The sequence below is a fragment of the Littorina saxatilis genome, linkage group LG3 (assembly GCF_037325665.1).
Source record: "Littorina saxatilis isolate snail1 linkage group LG3, US_GU_Lsax_2.0, whole genome shotgun sequence".
Lineage (NCBI taxonomy): Eukaryota > Metazoa > Mollusca > Gastropoda > Littorinimorpha > Littorinidae > Littorina > Littorina saxatilis.
The window spans coordinates 9,483,000-9,500,666 of record NC_090247.1 but is presented as its reverse complement, the minus strand read 5'-3'; the positions used below and the strand labels follow the sequence as shown (position 1 = coordinate 9,500,666).

The following is a 17,667-nucleotide window of genomic DNA, read 5'->3' as shown; positions in this document are numbered from 1 at the left end:
GTGTGTGTCTGAGTGTGTCTGTGTGTGTCTGAGTGTGTCTGTGTGTGTGTCTGTGTCTGAGTGTGTATGTGTCTGTGTGTGTGTCTGAGTGTGTCTGTCTGTCTGTGTGTGAGTGTCTGTCTGTCTGTCTGTGTCTGTCTGTGTGTGTGTCTTGTGTGTCTGTGAGAGTGTGTGTGTGTGAGTGTGTCTGTGTGTGTGAAGATAATAGTACAACATGCACAATTGATTTTTAATCACCAACACAGACCACAACTCAACATTTTGAGAGTGAAAGTTTTACTCAGAACTCAACCACAGAACCAGTATTACAACAAAGAAGCAGAAATAAAGAGTAAATCTACAACACAGCAGGAATAGCACCAATATTGTGACTTAAAAGTCTACATGCAGTCATCAAAAACACACGCACAAAAACAGGTATCACCAAGAGGTCTTGATATTCTGTGACATCTGCACTGGAATCCATGATTTCAAATATTCTGGTGTCGAACAAATGATAACTATTTCAAAAGTACAATTACATGGGTAACATGGTATTTATGTACTATTACCTGATGGGTAGCTATAAAAAAACATACAGAGTGCTCTTTCTGCTGATTTTGTTACCAATTTGTTTAAATAGCAATACTGTTTGCTTTGTAACATTCTGACTGTTAGTATATTATGCTGGTAAAGCTGATTATTAGGATAATTTTTAACTTGCTGTGCTTAACTTCAGAAAACTAATTTTCACCTGTTTTCTTCACTATAAAATGTAATCCCAACTTCTAGACATGCAGTTTCTAATTGCCAGAAAAGTAAAACAGGCTGGCTCCAAGACTGAAAGAATAGTGCTAGCTAGCAGGACAAATTCAAATTTCTTAGAGTTAAATAAAAAAACCTTTACAATTCTCGTAAATCATGAATGCAGATACTGAGACCACCAGTAAGTAACAGTGTTCAAAAAGCTATTTATATCACACAGCATATTGTACCTGAGTAAGCAATCGTATGGGTGTCTTGATAAGCAGGCATTGTGCAATTGCCATGCTCTTTTTTTGCTTAAAACTAACAGAAAGCTGTCCTTGAGACGTATTAACCTAACCAGCTAACCTACCCTCCCTCCACCCAACAACCGTAACTGTAATTTTTAAATCCCACAACTTATTCAAAACAAATATTGTTCTCATACACAACCACAAACTGGCTTTCTCCTAATGAACAGTTGAAAATCGATACAAAGTAAAAGACTGCATGAAGTAAAGACACAAACACACACATGTAAAACGCAACTAGAAGTCCTCTCAGGTATAAAGAACTTTGGGTAAATGTGAAGCTGCTTCAATGCAAGTGATAAAAATACAAGCTAACCAAATTTTCACACAGGCAAATTAACCAATTACAGACTACTGAGAGTATAAATAAACATATGTCTGAACGATATCTTGAAAAACCATCTCTGTCCTAAATCAACCTGCATAACATTAATAATTTACATAATTTATTCACAATTTAACAGTGAGGCAAAGCTGTACCAAACTGTTCAAGTGCAAACAATCCAGGCATTCTTTCACTCTCGTCATCTCACACAGGTTATGCACACATTCACCCACACACCGGCACCCTAACATGCTGACAAACAGCAAACCAAGGAGGAGTATTTCAATTAAGGAACAAATGCAGTTAACTCCAGCTGATAAATATGAGTATATATGTACATTTCTCTGAGATCTATTTATTGCATAAGTGGCAAGTATAATTCTCAGAGCATAGAAGAGATTGAAACTGATGATGATAAACAGATCTAGACAAAAAGACTTTCGTTGCTACATGTATTGCATCTTGATCATGATGCTTAGTTTATAAAATAAAATAAAATATAATAAAATAAAATAAAGGATTTTTTTGCATGATGCACATGTAGATTACAATATACATATATATATATATATATATATATACCGTTAAAATTAAAGCATATTTTACAGAATGCTGCACATTAACATTTAATTTAGCCCTGCATGAGACAAACTGTCAGAGACAGACACTAAAAAGCTGACAAAAATAAATGAGAACATCTGATGCGTCCTGTGCATTAAGGATAAACCTTCCTTCTTGTAGAAACTGTCTGGTCAATTGCCAGAGAACTGCCGAGACATCGTACACGGGATAAGAGGATCCCTCCATCTTGTAGAAACTGTCTGGTCAATTGCCACAGAACTACCGAGACATCGTACAAGGGATAAGACTAAGAGGATCCCTCCATCTTGTAGAAACTGTCTGGTCAATTGCCACAGAACTACCGAGACATCGTACAAGGGATAAGAGGATCCCTCCATCTTGTAAAAACTGTCTGGTCAATTGCCAGAGAACTGCCGAGACATCGTACACGGGATAAGAGGATCCCTCCATCTTGTAGAAACTGTCTGGTCAATTGCCAGAGAACTGCCGAGACATCGTACAAGGGATAAGAGGATCCCTCCATCTTGTAGAAACTGTCTGGTCAATTGCCAGAGAACTGCCGAGACGTCGTACAAGGGATAAGAGGATCCCTCCATCTTGTAGAAACTGTCTGGTCAATTGCCACAGAACTGCCGAGACATCGTACACGGGATAAGAGGATCCCTCCATCTTGTAGAAACTGTCTGGTCAATTGCCAGAGAACTGCCGAGACATCGTACAAGGGATAAGAGGATCCCTCCATCTTGTAGAAACTGTCTGGTCAATTGCCAGAGAACTGCCCAGACATCGTACAAGGGATAAGAGGATCCCTCCATCTTTACACATTCCAAAAATGAACAGGCGGGCTTCCTTCTGTAAAGTGGGAATTTTTTGCTTTGTAACTGACACCAGTGTCAACCGGAGGAATTAAATCAACAAAGAATTCCCACTCTTCACCAGAAGCAGTCAGCCCATGAGTTTTGGTATATGTCCAAGCAGAAGGATCAAGCTCTTATCCCATGTAAAAGCCTGGACAGATCTGTGGTGGTTTACATACAGGGAAGGTTAGCAGTATAGACAGCACTTGAAACTGATCTATCCACATCACACAAACTTGTGTGAGCAAGATGTTTAATGTCAGGAGAATTAAGAAACTGTAGCCAAAAAAATGGGAATCATCCTGGAATTTCAGAACCTGATGGGAAATTTTTTCAGTAAGGCCAAAAAATTTTTTTGTCTGTTTCTGGTAACATGGCTAAAAAAAATAGGGTCGGTAGGTAGGGATTTTTTATTTTTTATTTTTTATTTTTTTTACCCCAAATGTAGACCAATAAAACTAACTTTAAAAATTGCGCAAAGAGACTGGATTCACTATACATAGAGACAAGACACTCAACACATTTACAAATCGTCAGCGGACTTTCGTTTTCACACGTTTTTGTTGTTCATTTTCTCACCCTGTCCTTTACCACCAAAAAAAAAAAAATAATTTTTGAGTTTGAAAAAAAAAAGTTTAGGGTCGGCGCCGAAATTTAGGGTCGGTCGGGTGACCAGAAACAGAATTTTTTTTTTTTTTTGCCTAATCATTAACATAGGGAGGAAGGTATTGTTTACCTTTGTCGTTGTTCACAGCTGGAAAATATAGTCCAATGCTTTATTCTCATGATCATCAAGACCTGCAGTTGTTGAATCATGTCCTCAAAACGCTGTTTCCAATGATAGGTTTGTGACAAAAAGTTACATTTGCTGCAGACAAAGCATGTCTGCTATCTTTGTTGACAAAAAGTGATCCAGGAAAAATGCAAGTCAAGAAGATATAGTAACAGATGTAAAATGCTTGTTCATCAATGCTGCTGCAAAAAAATGCTAGAGGCAAACGAAACATTGGCAAAGTACTTAAATTCACCTTTACAATGTATGAATTTCACGTTTAAATGGTATCTTACAGTGAAGGTTAGCAATAGACAGCATTTGAAACTGATCTATCCACAACACACACAGTTGTGTGAGCAATTAAGATGTTAATTAAGATGTTAAAGTTCAGAAGAAGAAACAGCCACAAAAATGAGATTCATTCTGGAATTTCAGAAACTAATGGAGATTTTTCCAGTGAGTGCTTCTCCATTCAATACAATGTTGTTCAAGAACAATTTTGTACACTTTGAAATGGAACATAACATTCATAGATTGTATAATTTGTCATTGCCAACTTTTTTTGCACATGCCATCAACATCCATAGCTTATAATCTTGAATGAAAAACAATACAATATTCATATTTGCAAAAATAAACATGATTATGAATATCATTTTATATAATGATATAAGATTCACATGTTTATTTTTGCAAAATCATTTTGGAACAATCTGCTGTTGCAAAATGTAGCTATTGTGAAGTTATGTGACCCTCCTATTTGTTTTACCGACCCTCTGCATTTGCATGTTTTTTCTAGCAACACAGGAATAGCCAGCATTTCTTCACAACTATAATCCCGACTCTCGCTCTTGGTACGCCAACCAATAAAATCAGGTGTAACACACAGTGATATTAGTTATGATTATTGTCAGGAAGAAACTGATAAAACCAAATATCGGGCGTATGCAGGGCCGGCTGCCAATTTCATTTAAATAGTAAGTTTTTATTCATAGTTAATATGTAAAACGCAGAGAGCACAGACTGCTGTGGTTTGCGCTATATATGCCGTCGTTATTATTATCATTATTTCTGTATTTTTTAGATTTTCATGAGCAAGAGTGGGAAGCTTCCTGTAAACATGCACCCTGCAATATTTGCGCCAAATCTTTACCTGGATAAATAATTTGTCTTCGCCATGTGGAATCAACTCTAGTGTCACCATCTTTCTTGTTTCAATCGCGAGCAGTGAAGATCTTGCTTTTGACTGACGGCTATCCAGAGAGCAGTGATGTCACTAGCGACTGACAGCTATCCAGAGAGCAGTGAAGATGTCATTAAGTGACCGACGGCTATCCAGAGAGCTGCTAGAGGTCACTAGCGACTGACGGCTATCCAGACAGCAGTGCAGATGTCACTAAGTGACCGACGGCTATCCAGAGAGCTGCTAGCTGTCCGTCACTAGTGACGGACAGCTATCCAGACAGCAGTGAAGATGTCATTAAGTGACCGACGGCTATTCAGAGAGCTGCTAGAGGTCACTAGCGACTGACGGCTATCCAGACAGCAGTGCAGATGTCACTAAGTGACCGACGGCTATCCAGAGAGCTGCTAGCTGTCCGTCACTAGTGACGGACAGCTATCCAGACAGCAGTGAAGATGTCATTAAGTGACCGACGGCTATCCAGAGAGCTGCTAGAGGTCACTAGCGACTGACGGCTATCCAGACAGCAGTGCAGATGTCACTAAGTGACCGACGGCTATCCAGAGAGCTGCTAGCTGGGGGTCACTAGTGACGGACAGCTATCCAGAGAGCAGTGAAGAGGAGGGTCAAGGCGAAGGACGGGAAAAGTCTGCCGGCATTGTTTGATCGCTGCTGTGACACTTTGGGTCGCAGCGCCCCCTCCCTGTCTCCCATCAGCACCATCCTGTGGACACACCAAGGGGAACAATATACCTTATTTTTATTTTTGACCTAAATATGACATTGTACACAGATCGAGATAGCCACTGTTCTCAGGAGACTGCACTGGCAGTCAAGGTGAACAATGACCAACATATGACATTTGACACAGATCAAGACAGCCACTGTTCTCAGGATACTGCACTGGCAGTCAAGGTGAACAATGACCAAAATATGACATTTGACACAGATCAAGACAGCCACTGTTCTCAGGAGACTGCAACTGGCAGTCAAGGTGAACAATGACCAACATATGACATTTGACACAGATCAAGACAGCCACTGTTCTCAGGAGACTGCACTGGCAGTCAAGGTGAACAATGACCAAAATATGACATGTGACGCAGATCAAGACAGCCACTGTTCAACCCTCCATTTGGAGACATACCAAAAATCCACATCCGGAATGCTACCTCAGTGTTGACACAGGAACTGTGCCTTTAATAATTCAATGACTTACTTGTATTTTGTAATCATTTCCTTGAGGCCTTTGCCCACCATAGTTTCGTCATCAAACAAGGGTCGGACCTGCATGGTGATTCTCTTCACCGCCTCGTCCTCCAGCACGTGTCGGGCTTGGGGAAGTGTCAAAGTGTACAGCTGTAACAATCACACACACACAACTGTAACTAGCAGTTCTGGGCTTGGGACAATGTGTACAGTTGTTGCAGTCACACACATGTAACAGTCACACACACACAACTGTAACTAGCAGTTCTGGGCTTGGGACAATGTACAACTGCAACAGTCACACACACACACACACACAACTGTCACTAGCAGTTCTGGGCTTGGGACAATGTGTACAGTTGTTACAGTCACACACATGTAACAGTCACACACACACAACTGTAACTAGCAGTTCTGGGCTTGGGACAATGTGTACAACTGCAACAGTCACACACACACACAGTTGTACATATTACTTGTTTTCAAGTTAGCTGTAACAGTCCCCACACACACACTCACAATGCCGTCATATCTGGAGTAGAGGATGAGCAGGGACTCGTTACAGCTGCCGGCCATGGCCCAGTTCCTGGTGAGGATGTAGGAAAACATCTGAGCGTCCTTTAGCCTGTCTTGGGATGTGTTTCCATGTCTGAAACCACACACAGGCATTTATTAGTAAAGTTTAACAAGTCGCGTAAGGCGAAAATACAACATTTAGTCAAGCTCAGTCGAACGCACAGAATGAAACTGAACGCATTGCATTTTTTCCGCAAGACCGTACACTCGTAGCATCGTCTGTCCACTGCTCGTGGCAAAGGCAGTGAAATCAACAATCCAGAAAAGCACGGTAGCGGTTGCGCTGAGGAGGATAGCACGCTTTTCTATATCTCTATTCTTTTTACATTTAGTCAAGTTTTGACTAAATGTTTTAACGTAGAGGGGGGAATCGAGACGAGGGTCGTGGTGTATGTGCGTGTGTGTGTGTGTGTGTGTAGAGCGATTCAGACTAAACTACTGGACCGATCTTTATGAAATTTGACATGAGAGTTCCTGGGTATGAAATCCCCGAACGTTTTTTTCATTTTTTTGATAAATGTCTTTGATGACGTCATATCCGTTTTTTTGTGAAAGTTGAGGCGGCACTGTCACGCCCTCATTTTTCAACCAAATTGGTTGAAATTTTGGTCAAGTAATCTTCGACGAAGCCCGGACTTTGGTATTGCATTTCAGCTTGGTGGCTTAAAAATTAATTAATGACTTTGGTCATTAAAAATCTGAAAATTGTAAAAAAAAATAAAAATTTATAAAACGATCCAAATTTACGTTCATCTTATTCTCCATCATTTTTTTATTCCAAAAACATATAAATATGTTATATTTGGATTAAAAACAAGCTCTGAAAGTTAAATATATAAAAATTATTATCAAAATTAAATTGTCCAAATCAATTTAAAAACACTTTCATCTTATTCCTTGTCGGTTCCTGATTCCAAAAACATATAGATATGATATGTTTGGATTAAAAACACGCTCAGAAAGTTAAAACAAAGAGAGGTACAGAAAAGCGTGCTATCCTTCTTAACGCAACTACTACCCCGCTCTTCTTGTCAATTTCACTGCCTTTGCCATGAGCGGTGGACTGACGATGCTACGAGTATACGGTCTTGCTGAAAAATGGCATTGCGTTCAGTTTCATTCTGTGAGTTCGACAGCTACTTGACTAAATGTTGTATTTTCGCCTTACGCGACTTGTTAACTCTCTGAACGTGTTTTTAATCCAAACATATCATATCTATATGTTTTTGGAATCAGGAACGGACAAGGAATAAGATGCAATTGTTTTTAAATCGATTTTGGAAATTTAATTTTAATCATAATTTTTATATTTTTAATTTTAAGAGCTTGTTGTTAATCCAAATATAACATATTGATATGTTTTTGGAATCAGAAAATGATGAAGAATACGATAAACGTAATTTTGGATCGTTTTATAAAAAAAAATACTTTTAATTACAATTTTCAGATTTTTAATGACCAAAGTCATTAATTAATTTTTAAGCCTCCAAGCTGAAATGCAATACCAAAGTCCGGCCTTCGTCAAAGATTGCTTGGCCAAAAATTCAATCAATATGATTACAAAATGAGGGTGTGACAGTGCCGCCTCAACTTTTACAAAATGCCGCATATGACGTCATCAAAGACATTTATCAAAAAAATGAAAACATGTCAAAACTTGACTAAATGTAAAAACAGAACATAGTGCATTTAGCTGTTGAGTTTTTATGTCTGAAACCACACCCAGGCATTTAAAAGAGCCAGAAGCTTAAAAAACAACTGAACACAGCACATTTAGCTACAAGCCTACTGCTTTCAATGAAGATGAATGGTCATTGCCAATTTTTAAACTGCACAATTTATACTTGTACAGGTGAGGCAGACATGGTTTTCAATTAGAAAATAATAAGTTGTTACTGGAAATCCTTAATTATAAATCAAGGTTTCTACTGGTGGGTTTTTAATGACTGACAACTGACAAGTCACATGAATGAAATCAGTCCACATAGCAGCTGTCAGTGTCTCCAAGAATGACACTAATGTGTGACCAACTGGTCTCAATTCACTCTCAATGCAAAATAAGACTTTTTCTCGGAGGAGGCAAACCATTAATATCTTCTAGTTCTACTGGACAGAACTAATGATTAAATTAAAGTGTGAAGCAGTTTGTTTATTTATTGTGACCAAGTTCAAGTTTCATTAGTCCATAACCCATGGGGGCATTTTAAACAATAAATACAATCATGATTTCTATATACGGCTTGTGTCTGTCCGCGATGCACAGCCAAAGTTCTCGATGGATCTGCTTCAAATTTGGTGGGCATATTCAAGTAGACCCCGGACACAACCTGCTCGATGAGAATTTTCAACACGTGCTCTCAGCGCTGAACCGATTTTGGTTTTTCTGTTCATTTCACCATTCCCAGTAACTCTTCCTTATCTTCTCCAGTGTTTTGCGTTTATCTCCCTTCCTTCGTGTGGCGTCAATCCATATTCCCGTTACTACGTTACTATTTTTAGAAGGTCACTGCACGTTACTATTTTTAGAAGGTCACTGTCCACAACTCTTCCTTATCTTCTCCAGTGTTTTGCGCGTTTATTTCCCTTCCTTCGTGCGCCGGCAAATCCGGCGTACACCCAACAAAGCCGGGTCCCAGGCGCAGCCTGGTATTCGGCTCTACTTCTTCCCGGCGAAGCGGGTAATCATCTAGTATGCTAATATAGTAAATAAATGGAGGGAATTGGTTTTTTTATGAAAAGCTGTTACAAATTCTATAAATAAAGTACAAAATATTCTTTAGCAATTTCTTTTTCTTAGTAGCAAACAACTTTTTAAATTAAAGTGCATTATGTTTTTTCCAATAGTAAGGTGGTAACAACTCAGCTCTTTCTTCTTTGAAAAAAATCACAGACAGGAAAACGACAATGCCATAATGTGAAGCAAGCAATTACCCCCTGAACATCTTTTCAAGCAATGTCCTGCTGACACCTTGTGTTTTATTTTATTTCACTTGCATCATATTTTACTTGCATGTGTTCTGAACTGTACGTCTATTAACAATTTCCTAAAATTATCCTTATCTTATTTTTTAGATTTTCTATTCTAGTCACAGGAGGTAAAACTACAGAAATATCTTTGGGGCTTGCGCCCTGGGGGCGGGGAAGAAGCTTGGTCAGTAGCATGCTGGCTTCTATTTGTCGCCATTGGCGTTGGCTCAAAACCAGGTCTGCAAGCAATAATTACTTGCTAAGATCAAGTTTGTGCAGATTGTTCCAGCCCCACGTGTAAAAGCAAGCACAATAGAAAGATCCCAAGCTCACAGCAAAAATCTCAGGGCTTTGAAAACACAAATAAAAGCATGCAGGGAAAAAAAAGACTTGGTAATGTGACTCTGTTGCTGCACGCTACAGTATCCCAAAATTTTATTGAGGAATTTCCCCCAAGTACAGTAAGTATAAATATACCAAATTCCAATTCCTTTAAAAAAAACAAAAAACGTGGACTTTGCCAGGGTGACTAGACTACCAATCTGAATGAAGAAGAAGAAGGAGAAGAAGAAAAAGACGAACAAGAAGAAGATGTAGAAATAACAAAAGAAAGAAGAAGAAAAAAGCTATGATGAAGAAGATGTAGAAATAAGAGAAGAAAGAAGAAGAAGAAAGAGAAGAAAGAATAACAGGATGAAAGAGAAGAACAAGAAGAAGATGTAGAAACAAGAGGCGAAGCCATCAAGGCTCACGTAAGAAATCGACAAACAGTAACACAAACTCAATCACTCCGTCACACACACACACACACACACACACACACAAACACACACACACACAGAAAGAGCATAGGTGAAACTGTGCAAGAAAGCGAGACACTAGATCTAGATCTGTCTGTCTGCATGTAGCCTACTTACAGGGACACGACTGCCAACTAGTCTCGGCCCGCTCAAAATAATAATGACCGAGACTTTCAGTACTTCCTTCGCGTGGCGTCTAACCCTCTTACGTCATAATGTGACGTCAATGTAATGTGACGTCTTCAAATGTTAGAGTTTCTACCACAGACATACACACGCACGCACATACGCACGCACGCACAGACAGACAGAGTTACGATCGCATAGGCTACACTTACGTGAGCCAAAAAGAGAAGAAAGAAGAAGAAAAAGTACTAACTTGTAGATGCTTTCCATGCGGGGCATAATGGCCACCCGGATGACGTAACCATGACTGTTTCGTATGCAGCTCTGGCAGTCGCAGCGAGACTCCCGGTACACACTCCATATCAAGCTGTCAATCTCGTCAGCTGCAACAGCATTTAACAGTGATGCAGTCACAATCTTCAATGAACTTCACAGCTGGCCGTTAGATACATTTAATAATATTAATAGTAATAATATGGGAGATAAAGAGCGCTTGACGTTCTCTAAGCGCTTTACAATGAATTGGTGAGAGGTCAAGGCAGGTGAGGTAGCCCGCATGTTGAACATCTCTCATGCTGGGTATTTTCGTGTTTCTATAACCCACCGAACTCTGACATGGATTACAGGATCTTTTTGTGCGCACTTGGTCTTGTGCTTGCGTGTACACACGAAGGGGGTTAAGTCACTAGCAGGTCTGCACATAAGTTGACCTGGGAGGTTGGAAAAATCTCCACTTTTAACCCACCAGGCGGCAGCGATCGGGACTCGAACACACGACCTTCCGATTAGGAGGCCGATGTCTTACCACCACGCCCGTCTATGTACATGTACTTAATTCCTAAAACCTCTTCAAAGCTAGTCCAAATGATCTTAACAGGATGTTAATACTTCAATTACTTCAGACACTTTTTTTCTAGCATATATAATATACAATAAAACCTCCCAATAACAACCTTGAAAATGTCAGTCATAAAAAAGAAGGGGTCTTTATTGGGAAATTGAGGGTAGGGAAATTCATCACAGGGGAGGCACCTTTTTTGTAATTCTTAAACACCATAGAACCTTCCCAATCCCATCAACCACTTTTTGAAGGATTGATCTTTGTAAACAAACAAATACACCGTCTGGATGTTGTGGGTCGTGGAAGACCCATATGAAAATAAATGAGGAATTTTATGGTGTTTTAATCCTTATTCGGATGGTGTTGGTCGTGTATGACCCATTATACTCTGCAAAATTAAGAGTTTATCCCTATTTGGATGGAGTGGGTCATGTATTTCTTACATTGAATCCTTCTTTAGAAAGTATGGGCTGTCTACGACCCACATCATCCGCATTGTGTAGTCCAAAGCGTGATTCAGTGAATGGCGGGGTAAAAACGGTCGTACATGTCAAAAAAACAACTGAAGCAAAATCATGAGTGAACAATGGAGTTTCAGCCCATGAACGAAAAATAAGAAGATCTAGTGAATGTCAAAGCTTAGGCCAAAACAAAAATAGGTCTGTTTACGGTAACATAGGCCCAAAAAATAGGGTCGGTAGGTCGGGAAATTTTTTTTTTTCTTTTTAAAAAAAAACAGATTTTGACGTTATTTTGCTTTTTTTTTCTTTCCCCCAAATGCCAAAAAAAAGTCTAGGGTCGCGCGAAAAAAATAGGGTCGGTCGGGTTACCGTAAACAGACCTATTTTTTTTTTTGCCTTACCTTCCTTCTTGGCAATGATGGTGTTGGGATCGCAGATGTTGGACTTGTTGCTACGTCCGCACTGGGTGTAGGTGTCGAAGGAGAAGGGGTCGGGGTAATCCTGCACCTTCCAGCGAAACACCTGTTGACTCCATGCCGCAGGTAACACGCACACCAGTGCACACACCACCAACATTCCGTACGCTGATGTCGACATTTTGCACTTTCCTTTCTTTTGGCAAGTCTGTGGGTTCTTGGATAATTCAGTCGAAGTTTAATTACTCTACACTGGTGTTAGTTCTGCAAGAAAAAGGAAGAATACAGGGTTCCAGATTTAACAGTGCATGTTGAGTGCCAGAATTAATACATGCACGTGCATGCACCACATACACCCCCCCCCCCCCCCACACACACACACAACAATTCTATATACGCTGACTTCAACATCTTCAAGTTCAAGTTTTTGTTTTTGTTTGTGTGCAGGCTGTAGAGTTCAGCTGGAGTTTATAAAGCTTGTAACAAGTGTTAGCTAGTTCTGAAAGATAAAGCCAAAGGACAGTTCCAGAGTTACTAGCATGCGAGCAATTGAAAAGAGAATCACTGAAATTAGCCTTCATTACTTATCTGTTCTATATGACTAGTTACTGTGGTTCATTTTACAGTGAAACTCAGTTTCTTTCTTTATTTGGTGTTTAACATCGTTTTCAACCACGAAGGTTATATCGCGACGGGGAAAGGGGGGAGATGGGATAGAGCCACTTGTCAATTGTTTCTAATGTTCACAAAAGCACAAATCAAAAATTTGCAACGTAGTACAATGTATTACCTTACTGGGAGAATGCAAGTTTCCAGTACAAAGGACTTAACATTTCTTACATACTGCTTGACTAAAATCTTTACAAAAATTGACTATATTCTATACAAGAAACACTTAACAAGGTTAAAAAGAGACACAGAATCCGTTAGTCGCCTCTTACGACATGCTGGCCCGGAGCATCGGGTAAATTCTTCCCCCTAACCCGCGGGGGGGGGGGGGGGGGGGGGGGGGGGGGGGGGGGGGGGGGTGAAACTCAGTGTTTTCTCAGAAACAGAACAACATGGCAATAAAAGACAAGACAACTTCATGAAAAAAGACAGTGTGACTTCTCCCCTACATTTCTTTCCCTTACCCAGCTTAACATGAATGTACAATTTTGAATCAAGACACAGTACAAGCAAATCAATGATGCAGAGGAACCCCAAAGATTTAAGAACTAAAAAAATCTGAGAAATTCATGTCTCAAAAAGGAGGGAGTCTTAAAATGGAGGTAGATCGATTTACAGAGGTTAAGAACAGAAAGCGTAAGAAAACAAGGTCTTAAAAAGGAGGGAGTCTTAAAATGGAGGTAGATTTACAGAGGTTAAGAACAGAAAGCGTAAGAAAACAAGGTCTTAAAAAGGAGGGAGTCTTAAAATGGAGGTAGATTTACAGAGGTCAAGAACAGAAAGCGTAAGAAAACAAGGTCTTAAAAAGGAGGGAGTCTTAAAATGGAGGTAGATTTACAGAGGTTAAGAACAGAAAGCGTAAGAAAACAAGGTCTTAACAAGAGGCAAAGCCTTCGAGGCTCACGTAAGAAATCGACAAACAGTAACACAAACTCAATCACTCCGTCACACATACACACACACACACACACACACAGTAAGCATAGGTGAAACTGTGCAAGAAAGCGAGACACTAGATCTAGATCTGTCTGTCTGCTTGTAGCCTACTTACAGGGACAGGACTGCCAACTGGGCTCGGCCCGCTCAAAATAAAAAATAACAATGACCGAGACTTTCAGTAATTCCTTCGCGTGACGTCTAACCCTCTTACGCCATAATGTGACGTCTTCAAATGACGAAATGTTAAAGTTTCTACCACAGACATACACACGCACAAACAAACACACACACACGCACAAATGCAGACAGACAATGTTACGATCGCATAGGCTACACTTACGTGAGCCAAAAAGGAGGGAGTCTTAAAATGGAGGTAGATTTACAGAGGGTTATGCACAGACAATCTGAAATAGCAAGGTCTTAAAAAGTGGAGGTCTTAAATCGGGGGGTCTTAAATCGGGGGGTCTTAAAAGGGTGGTTCCACTGTAGATGTCACTTCCTTTCATTCATCAAGATACATCTGTGTCCATGATATAATACAAAATATAACAAAAGTCAAAATGATGATGTCGAACAGCCACAATCTCTGCTTATCTGTGCTTCACACACATGCCATAACAATTATACCCTTCATCAGCTCCACATGTATGCTAGTCACCCACACAGGTTCACACCACGCTCTCCTGTCTTCATTTCCACACTGCGCATAATGATCTTCTGCATAAGTAAACACCCACAATACACCACTCAAACACTACACATGCACACCTCATACTGTGCCTCTCTGGGCTACATGTACCTCTGAATCTACTGGTCACAATCCTGTGTAGAGGATTGGCCTTTGTACTTTATATGGTTTGTGTGCCTAATACTATAGCATTTATACACAGCTAAGAAGAGGATAGGCCTTTAATTGTTGATGTAAACTTGCCTAAACTTACTGTTCACTTTATATGCTTTTTTGTGTGCCTTATAGCACACATACTGCTGAGTATACTAGCTTTGGCAACACAGTATTGTTGCTGTTTTTAAAACAAAAGTCTGTGCTTTACAATTTAAAGGTATATATATGCTGTACTAGATGGGGGGGGGGGGGGGTTAACGTCCTCACAGGAAACTTACCTATTAGGGATATGTGTGTGGTGATATGCTAAATGTTAAAGGTATAACAAGATAAAAACAATTTTTTTTAAAGGTACCACCCTTCTCATGTAAACAATAATATTCACCATCACAGATCTGTCCAGGATAGCATCCTTTCACTTGCACAACATTAATTAATCACAAAAATCTACAGCCGAGCTGCAGCAGAGCAGCAATTCTTGGCTAGATTTACTTTGTACACAGTCCAGGTTGATCTCTGAAAAAGTGTAATCAAGGATGCAGCCAGCTGTTTGGATACAATACATTCAGCCAAGACTTATATATATATCATATATTATATATGCATGTGTCCAAATCAGAAAATGTACAAATTACTGAAAGCCTGGGCAGACAAATTCTAGCAATGTTAACAAGACAGGAAAAGCCAGTTAATTGGCAGACACGTCTACGCTTCGTTGAGGATATGGGATGAGGGAAAGAATAAACTACAGGTGTGGTTCTCCAAGTGTCTAAACTGGTTTTCTTGGTTCACACTGCACTTGTCACAACACAAACACAAAGGCAAGTTCACGTTGAAACACAATTTTCGACCCCATCGCTTTACAAATATATATATTTACTTTGCTGTTGCTTCATTCATGTGTCCCCATGGCCATATGGTCTTAACTTAATTATAGGAACAACACAAATACAGGCCAAAAATAAAATGTCCTCTCTAGTACAGGATCCAACTTTCAAGGATCTCAGAAAATCAGGTCTTATGAACAGAAAATCTTAAAACAATTTATATATAGGGGGGTCTTAAAAGGGGGAGGATCTAAAATGGGGGGGGGGGGGGGGGTGTTTTTAAAGGGGTTTGATCCACTTTAAAAACTAAGAGCGAGATATAAACTCGACCCCTAAAGCTTAAATTCTGTCTGTGTTTATGCCAAAGTTGGCACTTGTTTGTGGCTCACACAGGCCTGCATGTGCACCTGTTACTGTGTTTTACCATATATCTCAAATGACATGTCATTCTGGTAAATTAATAGTTACAGACCCCCACTAAGCTACATATATTAATCACAGCACAGGCTAAGAAAGTTTATTTTAGTACTAGAACACTTCCCCTTCCTCTCCCAAACCACTTACCAAGAAAATGATGTCACCTCTTTTAATTCTCTCTCTCTCTTGCAGTTGTACTCAGACATACATGTGCTTACACACACACACTTACACACACCCACATGCACCCACATAAACACACCTAACTCCTAAGACTGTGAAATTGATAAAAGTACCCTCAAAAGGTGCCTAACTCTGATGGTAACTAGCTGTAACAAAATCGAACTGTAACAATTGGACTGTAACATTAATAACTGTAGTTTCAACTTGATTTAACAACAGATACGCTTACAGAATGAGCTCCTCAATCTACTGCCAGAATCGCAAAGTGATTACAAACTGATAGAACTGTTGACTCACCCCACACTTCAGAACTTTCAAACGGTTCCTCTGAACGCGGCATGCAGAAACCTCTCCCTAATCTCTCTCCAGCAAAAGATTCACTCTGTTCCACTCGGCCAATCCTCGGAAAATGTGTCAAACCCGTCCCACCTGTGAGGCTAGCAAGCTAGAAAGGAAGCCAAGCAACCCCCACACAGACACCGCATCTCAATGAGTTCAACATTCTTTACCCACACAACAACCACTTCCACTCTCACTCAGTCACTGGCTGCCACTGACACTGCCTCAGTGCCCTGCGCTGGCAGCACAACCGTACGTCCCGTAAACAATGAAGCAACTGTGGATTTAGACGATTAACTGACACTGAATCAGACTTTTCTGCTTTCTGCGTCTTAACATATGGTCAACAAACGACAGAATTTACCGCTGAAAAAAGTAAGAGTGGTGATGCAGAGAGGAGTGAATCAGATTCAGAGTAAATTTAGCTTACCTCCAGGTGAATGCCGTGCTTGTGCCAAAAATGGCAAGGTCGGCTTTCGATCGTCTGCAAGCCAAGGGAGGGCAGTGCGAAAGAGAAGTACTATAGAAGTGAATGTGTTGTTTCCCTTGTCTTCTGCGGCTCCGTGCACGTTTCTCTTTCAGTCTCCTGACACGACTTTATGAAAGCTGCTAAGCAGAAAATTAATGCAACATAGCCTAAACGATATTTCAAGTGATGTTGTATATCGTCGGTTCTGTTGTTCTACGCCCTGCACACACACACACGCGCGCACACTGACATCATCAAACATTATCAATCGTGTTTACAGGCCTTTACACAAAGACCATCAACCTTCTTAAAATACTGGCTGCCCAACCATGGGCAAAGTGCCCAGTTATTCTAACAAACATCACCAGAGCTCTTATAAGATCAAGACTATCATATGGACAGGAGGCCTACTTCTCGTCGGCTCGAAAAGTGGCTTGATAAGCTACTGAGTACAGTCATCGGAACTGATGCCGTGCCTTTCGGCTTGCCCTCGGCCGACACCCAAGGCATTCAAAGCAGGCCATTGTACCACCACTTGAAGCAGGATTCCTCCCTCTTGACATGTGTCGACGTAAGTGCTGCGCGGATTAGGCCTACAATGTTCGAACCAACACAGTGCAAAACGGCTCAACAAAAGAGGACTGAGCTACAACCGTCCAGAGACGAGCTGCCCGATTCGTCTGCAACCGCTATCACAACACGTCAAGTGTCAGCCGGATGCTGCGGGACTCCCTTGAGTGGCAGTCTCTGGAGGAGCGCAGGAAGCTTGCCCGCCTATCGATGCTCTACAAGATCACGAACAGCATCGTACACTGTCCGGGCATCAAG

At 40.5% G+C, this 17,667-nt stretch overlaps 1 protein-coding gene across 5 annotated transcripts; it reads right to left on the bottom strand.

Annotated features, from left to right (window-relative positions):
- Nucleotides 1-255: 255 nt before the first annotated feature.
- On the bottom strand, nucleotides 256-16,882 carry LOC138961559 (uncharacterized). Of its 5 annotated transcripts, none has more exons than XM_070333221.1 (6): nucleotides 16,801-16,882; nucleotides 12,138-12,416; nucleotides 10,688-10,817; nucleotides 6,485-6,614; nucleotides 5,976-6,115; nucleotides 256-5,480 (listed from the first exon to the last, which is right to left on the bottom strand). In XM_070333221.1, the coding sequence occupies exons 2-6, from the start codon at nucleotides 12,331-12,333 to the stop codon at nucleotides 5,342-5,344; spliced, it is 735 nt and encodes a 244-aa protein (XP_070189322.1). In that variant the 5' UTR covers nucleotides 12,334-12,416; nucleotides 16,801-16,882; the 3' UTR covers nucleotides 256-5,341. The 5 variants fall into 5 exon arrangements, with proteins under 5 accessions (XP_070189322.1, XP_070189324.1, XP_070189321.1 ...); XM_070333223.1 differs by lacking the exon at nucleotides 16,801-16,882 and adding an exon at nucleotides 16,735-16,776; XM_070333220.1 differs by lacking the exon at nucleotides 16,801-16,882 and adding an exon at nucleotides 16,329-16,713.
- Nucleotides 16,883-17,667: the final 785 nt, after the last annotated feature.